Raw genomic sequence first — 13,844 nt, forward strand, 5'->3', positions numbered from 1 at the left:
GCAGAGTTAAAAATACTTTTAAAAGTACATTCTTTCCGAGAAGTTACTATCCAACTCTGCACATAGGCAGACATTTTTATTTTTTACAAAGCAGGTGGCCTCTGATTGCTCTGGAATTTATTTTAGGTGTTAAAATAAAGGGAGCCGGAAGCAAAAATGACCCACTTTTATCTAGAAAACTATGCATCATTTTTCACTAATTATGCCACGTTAAACGGCATTAATACGATTTTAAAGGAACAGAACTTTCTGATCTCGCTCCTCATAAAAATTGCCTACACAAATCAATCAGTTGTTTGCCAAAAATTGCAATCCTATGAACCGATTTCCTTGCTGCCTGACCTGAAGGTTGTCGCACGTCTCCTGGCTGTAGGTGATCCTCTGGATCTCGGTGGGGGAGGTCAGGTACAGAGCCTGGCCCAAGTTAGAGAAGCAAAACGTTCTGGCTATCCGCATATCTGTCAGCGGCAAGTAGTTGATGTCCAGCAGAGGCCGCAGACTGGGCAAGCTATAACCATCAAACGGAAAGATGTCAGAGGTATGTGGTGCTTTTTACAAGTTCTACAAACGACTTCATTAGCTGTGTTCAGATACCATATATCGCACTCTTGGCAGGAAATTCAAAGAGACGTGAGGCGTCTTGATCAGAGGTATCAAAACTGCAAAGTACCAGTGCATACCTCAGGGTCATAATGTGGCCGTTGGCACAGAAACAGGCGATGCAGTAAGCCCCGGCCATCTGCACCACGTCGGCGCGCAGCACAAACGAGGTCTCTGTGATGTTGTGTTTGTAGATGCTGGTTTGGGACGGCATGGCCAAAACATTGGCCTGCTTCTCCGAACACAGCACGGCAAACTGGGAGTCCTGGCCTTCCTGTGAGGACGGAGGCGTGGCCGGCCTGCGCCTCCGGGTCTTCTCTTTCTCTTTCTCTTCGTCGGAGGCGTTGGGGTCGTACCACGCTTCACAGGAAGGGGGCAGCATAGTTCCAGCAGCATCCAGCAGGGCCATGGTCAGGATGCCTCCTTTGAGTTGGACCAAGGTGCCTGGAAATGTGAGTTTGGGTTATAAAACAACAAAACACAGCACAGAGAGGAACTGAGAGGGTTTCTGCAGGTTTCAACAGCTCAAATTTAAGATGTATTATGGCCTTTAAGAGTAACATTTAAGACTTGTAATGCAAAATGTGCAAAAGAAAATTACAAATTTTAAATGCATATAGTTTCTATAAATTATAGATCTTATCCTAGTCTCACTTTAGTTGAAGACAATTTGTTATCATATGTGCATCTGTGGCTCTCAATTCTCATTTTGTTCCCTCCAAAAGTATTTTCCTCCACACCAACAATTTTGTTGAAATCAAATTCTTCAACAGGTAAGACGGATCTTTCTGCTCGACCACCGTGTTTAAAATCCACTACATCTCCGACTTCAGAGTTTGTGTCACACCAAATGCTGCTCTGAGATCAGTGCTAGTAGCCGCAGCGCAGATCGTTTTCTGGGGAGCTTTAGCCATGCCAGAGGATCAAAACGGTGACATTTCTAGGGTCTGTTTGTGGCACTGGGGAGCAGCTTTGTGCTTCTCACAGTACATATGGCTCTCTGCAGTCCTAACCCTCGTAGTGACAAGCTTTTTTGCACTGAATTTATGTGGCATCCTATGGGTTGGCAAAAAAAAGTGAGCCAGTGGCAAAGATGAAAGTCTAGCTAGCCAGGAGTATATGAAATAACATAGTATATATAAAAATATAAAACTATTAAGGAACAAATAATACACCCAGGCTAGCTCTCTAGGGTATATTACTATTAAATTAATATACCGTAGCTATTAATGGACCCTAGCTAGCTACCTTAGCTGGTATGGTCAGTTGGCTGGACGATGTTTGTCCTCTAGCTAGCTGCTAACATACCCAGCTAGGTATGTTAGCAGCTAGCTAGATGTAGTCACAGCATGCAACAAAGAAGTCTGCCTCAAATTCTTGCCTGACCACAAAGTCAAAAAAATACAAACTACATGAATATATAAGATTAAACAGTCCTGCCGTGTCAAAATTTAAGACCTGTAATTAATGTATTTAAGGCCTTAAAACTATGACATTTAAAACGTTTTTGGTAGACCACATTTACAGACACAGGGGTTTTTTTTATGTTAAATGAAAAATGTATATGTTTTCTGTATAACTTTGGTTCAATTACTGCTCTGAATATATTGTTCCTTGTTACAGAAGCAATTTTCACTGAGATTTTACTAATTTAGTTGACAATAATTTTAAGAATTGATTAATCACTATTAACCCGATTAATCGTTTCAGCCCTAATTGAAACATATTAAAATATGAGGCTTTTTCCTGATAAAATAAAGCTCAAGAGGTATGAATACTTTTGAATGGCACCCCATGCTGGGTTTCTCACCGCAGGAGGCAAAGTTGAGCGGCTGCTGGAGCTTCTGGTCGCCGCCCGGCTGCAGGCTGAGGGCCACCATCATCACGGAGCCCTGCGTGGTCCCCACCAGCAGACAGGGGCTGGCCAGGCTGCCCGACTTCCTGGGGAAACTCTCGCAGAAGTAAAAGGAGGAGATGGCCTCTCGAGATTCTCTGTCTATGCTGGTTACGCTTGAGCTACGCGAGCGGGTGAATGCGTTATCCTTCCCATCTAGACGGCAGGTTTGCGGATGAACAAAAAAAGAAAAACCAAACAGAAACAAAAATCAGGAAATTATTCAAGTTAGACATCAAGAGAAAGCTGGTTCACATGTTACCAAGCAAAGAGGAAACCAGGTTAGATGTTCTTTAGAAACACACCTCCCGACTCATTGATAAATGACCAGGCAGACAACAAGAAGCAAACCCTTTGTTAAGAACAGACCAGAGGGCTTTTGGACATTGAGATGCGTTTCTTTTGTCCCAATTTGCTTTTGTTCGTTTAAAATCCGACAATCTCAATGTGAAAAGCTCCAGCCGAAGCACGTTTGATCATCTTCTTAAAAAAAAAAAAAGTTACTGAAGGGGATCTCCACAGAAAAACTAAGCGAGGGGGAAAGATAATACGTCGCCCTTCACCCGAGTTCTTCTCGAGGGAGAAACTGGAAACAGGAAAAGCAAGATTCTGGACGCCACGTGCGCTCAAGCAACACGAACTTCCTCGAAAAGAAACAGGGCACGATCACCGTGAGAGGATTAGTGTCACGTGTTATCCATTTTCACAACGAAAAGCCCTCGTTTGTGGGGATTAGTACGAGTTATCCCACTCCGACCAAAGTCCAGCCGCGACCGGCCCACTCACATCGGTGCGGGTCTGACTTAGTTTTATGCACATTCAACTTCCGGGTCATCCTGGCCGCCAGCTTGCCATTTTTCATACTACCAACGGGCCATTTGCACAACCAAGGGGACCACCGGTGGGAGCGATCCTCTGCGTCCGGGGCAGACACATCTCAAGTTACGGTGCAAAACACAGCAGCGCTTTTAAATTCACACAAACACTCTGCAATGCTCTCATAAATATATATATATATTATATCTTTAAAGTTAATATAAAAAAAATAAAAAATAATTCCTGTTAAAATAAGGGGGGGAGGGAAACAGGTTAAAACAGCAAAATTGTTTTCAATTCATTTGTTGGCTTACCCAGATCTAGCTTTTGCTCACCAGACGAGCTAATTTTCCGCGACATCTTGGCTGGAAAAAAGGAGAAACAAATACCCCTAATTTTTAAAAGGTGAGACGTTTTGTGCACCTGCTTAAATAAATCACAGCGATCAGGAATTAGAGGCACTTGTCCAAGAGTTGCAGCATCAAACATTTAGGAAAACGATCACTTGGTATAAACTGCAGGACAACTGTTGAGGCTTGGCTCTCCGAGAGGCGCTCGTGGACCCTTCAGCTTTTTCACATTGCACAGCCGCAAAATTTCAAACTTCAAACTGGGATCATATGAAACCAACATAAAATGGTGCGTAAGTTGCAGGAAGAAAAAGGAGCTGGGTACGTGGATCTAAAAATCTGAAAAATGCGGCAACAATAGGTCAACTTTTTTCAGATTTACGATGAGCGCAACTAAGTGCTGTCTAGGTGACAGATGGATCTCTGCAGCTCCTCCAGAGTCACCATGCCAAGGCGGGTTTTCATGAGAGGAACTGAATCATGCACCGAGAAATGCTCAAAGGCTGCAATTAGGCCTGTCAAACTAACTCATTTTGTTGGAAGATAAATCGTCCAAGAAGTTATTGTGATAAACGACAATATTATTGCTTTGAGATCATTTTCGAGTAATATAATAGTCAGGGCATAATAATGCAAGGACCCATTCTAAAATATCAATAAACTTTAAGTTCTATCCAAAATTTAACACAGGAACTGGAAGACATTTTAAATATCCAAAATAAATAAGAAATTAAGGCAACACTTTATTTCAAGAGGTGTGCATAAGACTGACATGACACTGTAATAAACATGACATCTGTTACGAACACGAAGGAGTCCACCGAGTTTATGGTAGAAAGAAATGGAGAAAAGAGAAAAACAATAAATTATGCAAATGGAAATTATTGAGTATGTTTTAATTTATTGTGCGATTAATTGATTTATCACTTATTGTGTCAGGCCTAGATGCATTCTCGTTTTACAATCTTCTTCTTCTCCGCATGTGGAGTCAACTTGCTACCAGGTGAGATCTGAAGGCGCATGGCTGCAAAAAGATGCCACACTGTTTAGATTTCTTTTGAAAATAACATTTGTAAAACCTTTTTTTTAAACTTCCTAAATCACAATTATGCACCGCATCAGGTTGGTTTTTCATGAAGCCCAAATAAGTTTTTATACTAAATCTTATCCTAAACAGTGCATACAGCTTATGCCAAATTGTCTTGATTGTAACAAGACTCTGAATACAAACCAAAAATGTGTTTATATTCCAAAAAAAAAAAGAAGAAAAGAAAAGCAACTGATTTTTTTTTCTGCTACCAGGAGTGTTGCCATTCCCAAACAGGAATCCCCCAAAAGTTGCCTTAGCAGTCCACAACCACCCTCCGCCGCCAGAATACAGACGAAGCAGAAAAGCATCGCAGAGGAGCCGGCACTGTCAAAGAAAGCAAGAAGCAGTTGAGAAATAAGATAATTATAATTCAGTGAACATTGTTATGCACAGAGAGTAGGTGGAAGGGGAGAAAAGAAATGAGCGGATAGCCAAAAGATCACACTGAATCAAAACCCTGGAAAGGGGAAATACAGCGAGCATCGACGATCGAAGAGAAACTCAAAATCCAAGTGGTTAGTGACACAAATATTGAGGCAGATTTTCTACAGCTTTCTTTCACGGACGGGAAGTAAAAAGCATCAGATATTCCATCCCCAAGCAATAATCCGTAGAGTGCGAAGAGAATCTGAATAGGAAATCTGAAAGAAAGGCTGAAATCTGAAAGGTGCCCGTCATGCAATCAATAAATGCAACAGAATTATTTTTTTGTGATCAGTGAAAAAGAAAAAAAAAAAAGCCACGTCTCCACTGAAAATCTGTCTTTCATTGGCATGCTACGCACAGACCGGCAGAGGGTCAAGGCACAGTTTGGTTAGAGCGCCGCCATTCATGGAGAGAGAAACGGTGAGTGAAGGAAGAATGCACGTGAAAGATACAGTACCAAAGTCATTGGCAACCGTCTTGGAAAAGCGTCTGCTTTTTAACTTCACTGGAAATGAGGTTTGGGGGGAAGAGGGGGATTTAGGGTGGGGAAAGAGGACAAATCAGACGTCTTCAGCCATTTATGATTTGCTGGAGTTAAGAGGGCGCATGCACTGAAAGATACGGTACCCTTCTCTATGAAGTTCTGTTTTCGTTCATCGTCTGAATTGTAGGGTGAGGTAGATCCTGGGTGATAGATGGGAGCATTTGGGGAAAAATGCTTCTTTAAAAAAAAAAAAAAAACTTTCTGGGATGGTTTTAGGTAAGTGGCTTACCTGACGTGGGTGATTTGCACCGGTCCTCTGAGTTGTTAGACCCGTCGTTGGAGTCGCAAAATCCTGCAGAAATATTGATTGGAAAAGAAAAATAAATTAGCCCAATTTACTCCTTAGAAATCCCCAAACAATCCTTTGTCTGATGCAACTAATAGAGAGGTCAACTATTAGAAAAACTGCAGGGATGGCAACTATTATTATACACCAAATATGGACCAAATGCTAATAATTTAACCAGGTCGGTATGGTTTGTCTACTAACACTGAAAGCTAGGTTTAAAGATACACGACCTGATTTTGGTTAAATGACCTTCAAGCCTAAGAAAACTCCTCCTCCCCAACACCTCATTTCACTGCTGAGAACTCAAATCATGAGGAGATCTGAAGCAGCCGCTCTGAATCAAAACCAGGGAGTGTATCTTAATGAGGGAGAGGGAAAGCTTCCAAGAGCAAAACAATTGTGTGGGAAGGGGATAAAAAAAATAATTACAAAACAAATCTGACACAATGGGACTTACGGAAGTGAGAGGAGCGCAGCTTTTTCACAGACTCAGAATACAAGCTAGAAAGTCTGGACATGTGAGACGAAGCAGTTGGAATGTCTTTCTCAAAAATCACACAAAGAGACCAACAAAAACAGTGAAAATCATTGAGACAGAACAAAAAAATGGGTGAAAATTAGAAGTGTAAATAATAAAAAAAAATAGCACAGATTCTCTTAGGCCTGCTGCTGAATTCATCTCTGAATAGAATAAAAGGGATGCACTGGTATCAGATTGAACTACTACAAGTAGTAGTAGTAGTTCTACGAGTAAGTAGCTTTGTACTGATATAACTGTAACTAGCTAAATATTTTCAGACCCCAAATTTAAGATGCGATAGATGTGGATATAATGATCCACATATGGCCAGGTGTTTATGAAAACAAATATCACTGCCACATTGTTTAAAGAAACAATATTGCACACACAGGATCGGTGCCAGAAAGGTTTTCATCCACATGAACCCACACAACTACTGAGTGTTGTTTAAAACAACCTATCGGGGCAGCATAGCGCAAAGCTAAAACCTAGGTAAGCCAATCAGGTTGCTTCAAAACAGTCACAACTTTCAGTTGGGAGTTAAATATGGCGCAAGAAGGTTTTGTTTTTGGAGAAAGATATATTGGCTGAACTCTTTTTAAATAGTGTGTTGGAATATAAAGTTAATAATTGCGAATCCCGTCAAAGCAAGTATGTGAATATATCGGTGAATTATTTGTCGCAGGCTGTAAGTTCACTGGACCCTAAATCTCTGTTTTCCCCAAGTAAACACACAAACACAAATACAGTTTTTTCAAAATCTTCGCTTTGGTCAGAGTTTCACCCAAATAATCGTTTTTAGTTATATAAAACAGAGTTTTGGTGTGGATAAAAGGTCAGAAAGAATAAAAATGTCTGTTTTCCGAGATATCTGGCTACAAGGTGGTGACTGAACTGGTGGGGGTTTTTTCAGCACACATGAACTGCAAAATGGCTGCAAAAACAAAAACCCTCTTTGGTGTGGAAGTTTTAACAGAGCAAAAACAAATCATTTTTTATATATATATTTTAAATTCAGAGAAGGTACAGGAATGTGAGGAGCTATTTAAAGGGAAACTGTATCTTGTATGTCATGTTGCGCCATGCGTGAGAGTTTGATTTTCACCAGACAACGTGAAGGCTGAATTTAGTGCAGTCGCTCTGTTTGGCAACAAGCTGGAATTGCAAATGTTCTGTTGCAAATGTGCAAATGACTCTTGAAAATCTTAGAAATCTACATTCTTAAGGGAACACGCACTCAAACTTCTTTTTTAGTAATGCTAATTATTGTACTAGCTGGGTAATCGCTAATATTAGCTTGAACACAAATGCCTGAATCATCAGCAGAACTTGATGAATGGTGTGTTGGAGCAGAAACGCATATAAAACCTGATAAATCTGTATCTTCTCCTCTATACTGCTGCGTTTGGAATTAGGTTTGTTTTTTATAACGAGAAATAAAGAGATGTACAATATTGATTGTAGACAAACATCAAGATTTTTAACAGGGATGCAAGTAAAGCTTATGTAATATTTTTATCACATAAAGGAATCAAAAGGTAATTTCGGTTATGATGCAGCGTTACTGACATGCACCCGCTCTGCTGTTTTTGCACTGTCCTACTCAACAGATGGAGAACCTGTAAGTGATGCCCCCTGTTGAGTGAGAGAAGCTACTGCAGGGGGCCGTGCTCATGGTGTGAAGTCAGGGCAGCTGCCAACTGTCAGCTCCGCCCGTCCAACTCCACCTCTAGCCGCCTGATCAAGTTGAGCTTTACAGAGAGACACCAGGGCCGCCACTCTGGGAGCGGTGGTGCTGCGGTACTTAGCGAGGCGCACAGAGCGGGAGAGAAACAAGACAGAGGTGTTGACCGGTGGGAGAGCTCACTCACCTCCAGAAGGCTGGCGTGGTTTCCGCGGGGAGCGAGGCTGCCTCTGGCAGGGGTCCGACGGGCTGTACAGCTCCGAGGTGCCCAGGTTGAGCAGCAGGGTCTTCTGGACGTAGTCCACCACTGCCAGACCGTTGCTGTTCCCGAACACCACGCTGAGAGGCGGAGAGAGGTAGAGGACCAGGGGGTCAGGCGAGCCTCCAACCTTCTCCCATTTTGTCATCTCATCAACTTCAGTGGATTTTAAGGCACAGGTTTATTTATAACACATCTCAGCATCAAGGCAATTCTGTGTTTTTTGGGGTTTTTTTTACCCCTCCAGGGGGTTTTTGTGGGCTCTAGCGTCCCTTATATGACAGTGGGCTGACAGGAAAAGGGGAAGGAGAGGGGGGAAGACATGCGGCAAATATCGTTGGGTCCGGGAGTCGAACCCGCGACGGCCGCGTCGAGGACTGCTGTGATTGAATTGACACCATCTTTTTTGTAAAGTGCCTCAAGGTGACTTGTGTTGTGCAGCGCTACATAAATGAACAAAAACAAATTGAAGCGTGCATGGCAGTTTAATTTCAACAAAGAAGAAGACAACTTCAGTGGATTTGGTGCGCAGGAGGAAAATGAAGATAGGAATCAATGACTTTTTTTTCAAAGCCGCCATGTTAAACGCACTGTCCGGAAAAAGCATTTACGGTACGCATTTGTATATTACTGGTACATATTTCATGAAAAGTAAAAAAATATGCATATATATCTTTCTGTGAATATGTATTATGTTACAACATGGATACCTGCGGCTTACAGATAAGTGAGACCTACATATGTGTACACTTTTTTTGTTAAGTTAGTGGGTGTGGCTTATTTTACACTGGTTCCCTGTAGCTCAGAGAGAAGACTTTAAAATACTGTAGTTAGTTTATAAATGACTGAACGGCTTAGTGCTACAGCACATTAAAGATCTGCTGCTGTTGTATCAACCTCCCAGATCTCTCAGGTCTTCTGGTTGTGCTCTGCTCTGTATTTTAATTCAGAATAAATTCCATACTTGAGCAGGACGTACACAGGAACTGTATGCAGAGACGTGATGTGATGCGTGAACACTTACAGGCCGAAGGAGGAGTTGACTGCCAGGCTGGTGATCTGCTGAGGCGGCTCCCCGCTCACCCACACCAGCTGGACCACCAGCTCCACCTGGTAGCCCGGAGACTGCTTCAGCGGGGAGCTCCGCACCCTGCATCAAACACACAGCGGGATGAGACAGCAGGCTGCACTTTACACCACCATGAATTATCCTTCCTCTTTTTCTCCCCCGCAGGGTTAGGCCACACTCACGACTAAATCTCCTCATTCCCCCTTCCGCCTTTTACTGTCGAGACATCTTTACTATTTCTAACATTTCTTTATAGACGGGATCATTTCACCACTGACCTCCAGAGGGAGTCATCTGATGACTGCATCGCCTTTTATGAGTTTGTTGACGGCATTTGTTTTAAGCAGGAAAGACATCAACCATGTAGTAAAAATAAGTATTTTTGCTTAAAAAAAAACAAACAAACAAAACTGTGCGTACTGAAGGCATGGTATATTGTCTCTGGCTCCTTCGGAGGAGTTGACACCTGCAGTGAGCTGGTTCGGGGGCTCGGCCTCCTGAGGGCTGGAGGAAGCTGCGGAGGTCGGCAGGGTGGGGGTCTGCTCTCCGCCCGGATCGGGGGAGTCGGCCTCGCTGAACTCGCACTGCATCCGAACCTCCAGCAGCTGAAAGCGAGACAGAAGAGGAGAGCTTGAGTCACAAACATCCTTTCTTACTTGCAGAATCACAAAGCATGATTTTCATAAACTGCAAGAAAATTTAAATAAACACACAAATTAAAAGTAACTTTATGTATTAAGGATGCAAGTCATCGATCGACTAATGGCCATTTTCTTGAAAACCCAAATTTTCTCCTGTATGAATAAGGTCGACTGTCTTTGTACAACACTAAATTTTTCATGCTGAATTTAAAAGAAAAAATCTTTAGATTTTAACACTATTTTGAGTCGGCACTGTTAAGTAGAGACTGAATAAACAGAAAATGTCTTTGGCAAACTTAGACATAGTTATAATACATAATAAAACAGGAACCTCTAAGGTTGCGAAGTAGAAAAATAAAATATGAAAAGAATAAAATATGAGAAACACTTATTCCCCCATGAACAGAGACGTACCGTCTGTGGTTTCTCCTGAAGGAATATAAAACTTCGCTCCATGTAGTTCATGACAGAACCTCAAAAATCAACCTTTCTTATTGGCATCATGTTTTTCCATCATGTTGCAATTTTTCTGTTACGCTCTCCACCTTTCCATCACATCCTCGCCTTCGTAGAAGATAAACTAATTGTTCATATTTCAAAACGGAACCACATAAAGTATATTTTGTATCCCACACCGGTCTCTATTTGGACTGCTTCTTTTTCTGGTATGGCCCCGCCATCTTTGTTTCTGTATCAACTGGCTCCGCTAAAGGATGACCAGCAGCTCCCTCTGCTGGATGGCGGCCAAACTGGCGGACATCATCAGTTAATCGATAGGAACTAATTTTAATCTAATAAGCAAATCGACAGCTAATCATAAGTTGATTAATTATTTGCATCCCAAGTATCCATAAAATTTGAGCGTCCTCAGTACAGGAGGCACTGCAAGCCAGAAATGCAAAGTAGGGATAAAGGATTGGTTCTCATGCATCTACCTGAACAACTTCAGTGGTGGCTTCCTGTTTGCTGAACCTGTAGATGATGACGTGCGCAGAAACTCCAGCCACGCACAGCATCCTGCTCTCCGGACACCAGAACAAGGTCTGGATGGCAAACGGGTCCTCGTCCACGATGTCGGTGCTCGGCTTCTCCTCCTTACCCCGGGCCCTCTCGAACACCTTGGCAGTCTTCAGCTTGTACAGTACTTGAAGCATTACTTTGAAAACAGAGAACGAGGGAGGATTACAGCTAACTACCAGCAGTTTCAGAAAAAGATAATGATGCCCTTGAGAAATACTAGATAAAAAAATTAGTTTTGTTGTTTACAACCAGAACAAGGCATCAATCTGACCATTTCTGGTGACTTTTTTTGTTACTCAATACATTTAAAAGCAAAAACTGGCTTTTTCATGAAATCTAACATGCTTGTTCTACTCAGATTCTGGAATATTTAAGTCTGAAGTTGGGAACCTACTTTCCCACAAAATCTCCAGTTTCAAATCCCGATTCAAATGGATTCTGAAAGATCTTGTTTTCTCTTTTGTTATGTTGCAGTTAAATTTTGAAGGTGTGCCATTTACAAAAGGAAGAGTGTGTGGGGGTGACAAACCTCCGAGGCAATATTTTTCACTGCAATGGTTGACAGTGAGTGAAGCCACAGCACTTAGGTTGGACTACCCCCCCCCCCCCCCCCCCCCCACACACACACACACACATTCGTCTATCCACCGCACCGCTGTATCCATTGCAGCCTTTGCAAAGTCAAAACACGGTTTGTGTGCCAGACTTAAACCTGGGTCTTTATAACCCATTGGAACAGTGGAAAAGCTTTTACCGGTGATTTCTTAAAAGTGTGTGTGAATATTTTCACATCCTGCATTTCTGGTTAAAAATAAAAACTAAAATAAAGCAAAAACAGCATTACTTTGACATCAGACAAACAATACCTTTGATTTAACTAGCCATTTGTTCCAGCTATATTTGTGAATTGAAATCTAGTAACAGGTGTTCAGTTTTTTTTTTTTTTTTTTTTTTGGGACTACGTGTGTATGACCAATCAGAAAAGAAACACTTACACGCAGAAGCATCCCAAAATTTGATTGACCCATCGGCATGCCTGTTTTTGAAGAGAACAGGGAAAAAAATGTAACGCTACATAAGTTGCAACTTCAGAAATGAAAGGCAAACACTAACAGATTGTTTCATTTGGTCAATAATTACAGACCCTGTGATGATAATCTCTGGGTAAGTCTGTGTGCCTTGGCCCCAGTTTCCACCACTAATGGGCCATTCCTGTAAAAAGGAGAAAACTGATTAAATTATGATCGTTACCCGTCTGACTCGGGCCAAATTATTTACTGTATCTGCCACAAGATTTCTCTCTCTTGCTGCCTTCCCGTTAGACACCGTGTCTCCGAACCCAAACGCTAGAATGGGAGAGACGATTTCAGGTCGGTTTAACAAAGAGGAGTAAATCACCTTCTTGCTGTAGCCTTGTCGCTTTTGCCGGCTGCCGACAGAGTAAAGTGCAGGAATGAGTTCAGAGGGGCAGTCGGCAAAATACTCGCAACACGTCACCGGTGACTCGTGGATGGAGAGAGGGTAGGGGCTCTCAAATATCGGATACCTGTCACGATAAACAAAAACTGTTGACGTGTGAAAATAACTTAAGGAAAATATTATATGTGTCAAGGTAGTTTAGGAGTTTGCATGGCGTGATCTAATGCTGCTTGGGTTTGTTGATAATTGAACTTTGTCAAAGATGCCAATAAAGTAATGATTTCTATATTTGATCCCCGCTCTTTTTATTTTAACACAACTGTAACTTAAAAGTATATTTAAATGAGAACAGATGAAAGAAAGTTAGAGATGCACCGATCAAAGTTTTCTGACAGATGTTGAAATTTGCTTAATAATACTGTATTTTTAATGTTAAATTTCTCATTTCTCTTATAATCTTGACAACTAGTGTCGCTGTGTGAGCAGTTGCTGTGAAAAGCAGCTTAGGAATATTTTAAAACAAAAGCAAAATGACTGAGCACCTTCTAAACTGGCTTTAGCATCCTAGCAATTAGCGGGGTTAGCATTACTAAGACAGCCTTCTTTTGTGTGTATTACAAAGAGAATTATTCAATTGCTTAATTGCATATAAGATGCACAAAGAGCTGCCAACATTACCAAATCTGTAATTTTCAATGACAGGCAGAAGTTAAAAGTTAAAAATATCAGAACAAATTTTCTGTTAGCTACTCAAAGCCTTGCTCTCTCTCACTCTTTTGCAGCCTTAACTTGTTATAGTAAAGAAATGTAACTTTGAATACGTACTTCTTCTGACGTAATTAATACCTTACTGATTTTATAAACAGCTACGTTAATTTCAAGTTTTCTTCAACCAGTGACAGCTTCCACACAGAAGGTTATTGTTGCCATGGCAGCCAAACCTTAACAAAAATCCAGCCTTGTTGGAAAAAGACCAGATTTTTGATTTTCCAACTGATCACTGGTCAAGGATTAGCGAGCTAGAAATCATCCAATTCCCATTGTGACCTGTGCAGCTCCAGTCATTAGAGGCGTGTTTCCACAGCAGAAACCTTTTCGTCATTTTTACACTCATGCATTATTACAAGATTGGGTTTCCGTTAATTGTACCCACTAAAAACAGATTACTAGGGTAGAAATTTATCACAGGACAATGTCTCTGTAGCGATGTAGTTATTTTCCTT

The 13,844-nt window shown here is 41.6% G+C and overlaps 1 protein-coding gene across 10 annotated transcripts in view; it reads right to left on the reverse strand.

Moving 5' to 3' along the window:
• The window catches only part of LOC102217339 (syntaxin-binding protein 5-like), a 39,189-nt gene that overhangs the window by 7,757 nt on the left and 17,588 nt on the right, over positions 1-13,844 (reverse strand). The window contains exons 12-26 of one of the 10 annotated variants that reach the window (XM_023352451.1): positions 12,601-12,748; positions 12,347-12,414; positions 12,198-12,238; positions 11,118-11,338; positions 9,962-10,146; positions 9,497-9,622; positions 8,401-8,552; positions 5,950-6,012; positions 5,804-5,860; positions 5,634-5,681; positions 3,625-3,675; positions 3,281-3,409; positions 2,411-2,650; positions 681-1,044; positions 343-508 (exon numbers count right to left, since the gene is read on the reverse strand). In XM_023352451.1, the coding sequence (XP_023208219.1) occupies positions 343-508; positions 681-1,044; positions 2,411-2,650; positions 3,281-3,409; positions 3,625-3,675; positions 5,634-5,681; positions 5,804-5,860; positions 5,950-6,012; positions 8,401-8,552; positions 9,497-9,622; positions 9,962-10,146; positions 11,118-11,338; positions 12,198-12,238; positions 12,347-12,414; positions 12,601-12,748 (2,059 nt within the window). Of the gene's footprint in view, positions 1-342; positions 509-680; positions 1,045-2,410; positions 2,651-3,280; positions 3,431-3,624; positions 3,676-5,633; positions 5,682-5,803; positions 5,861-5,949; positions 6,013-8,400; positions 8,553-9,496; positions 9,623-9,961; positions 10,147-11,117; positions 11,339-12,197; positions 12,239-12,346; positions 12,415-12,600; positions 12,749-13,844 lie in introns of all 10 variants that reach the window. The other 9 variants (XM_023352450.1, XM_023352453.1, XM_023352452.1 and 6 more) reach the window with 9 other exon arrangements.

This window comes from Xiphophorus maculatus, chromosome 19 (assembly GCF_002775205.1).
Source record: "Xiphophorus maculatus strain JP 163 A chromosome 19, X_maculatus-5.0-male, whole genome shotgun sequence".
Classification (NCBI taxonomy): Eukaryota; Metazoa; Chordata; class Actinopteri; order Cyprinodontiformes; family Poeciliidae; genus Xiphophorus; species Xiphophorus maculatus.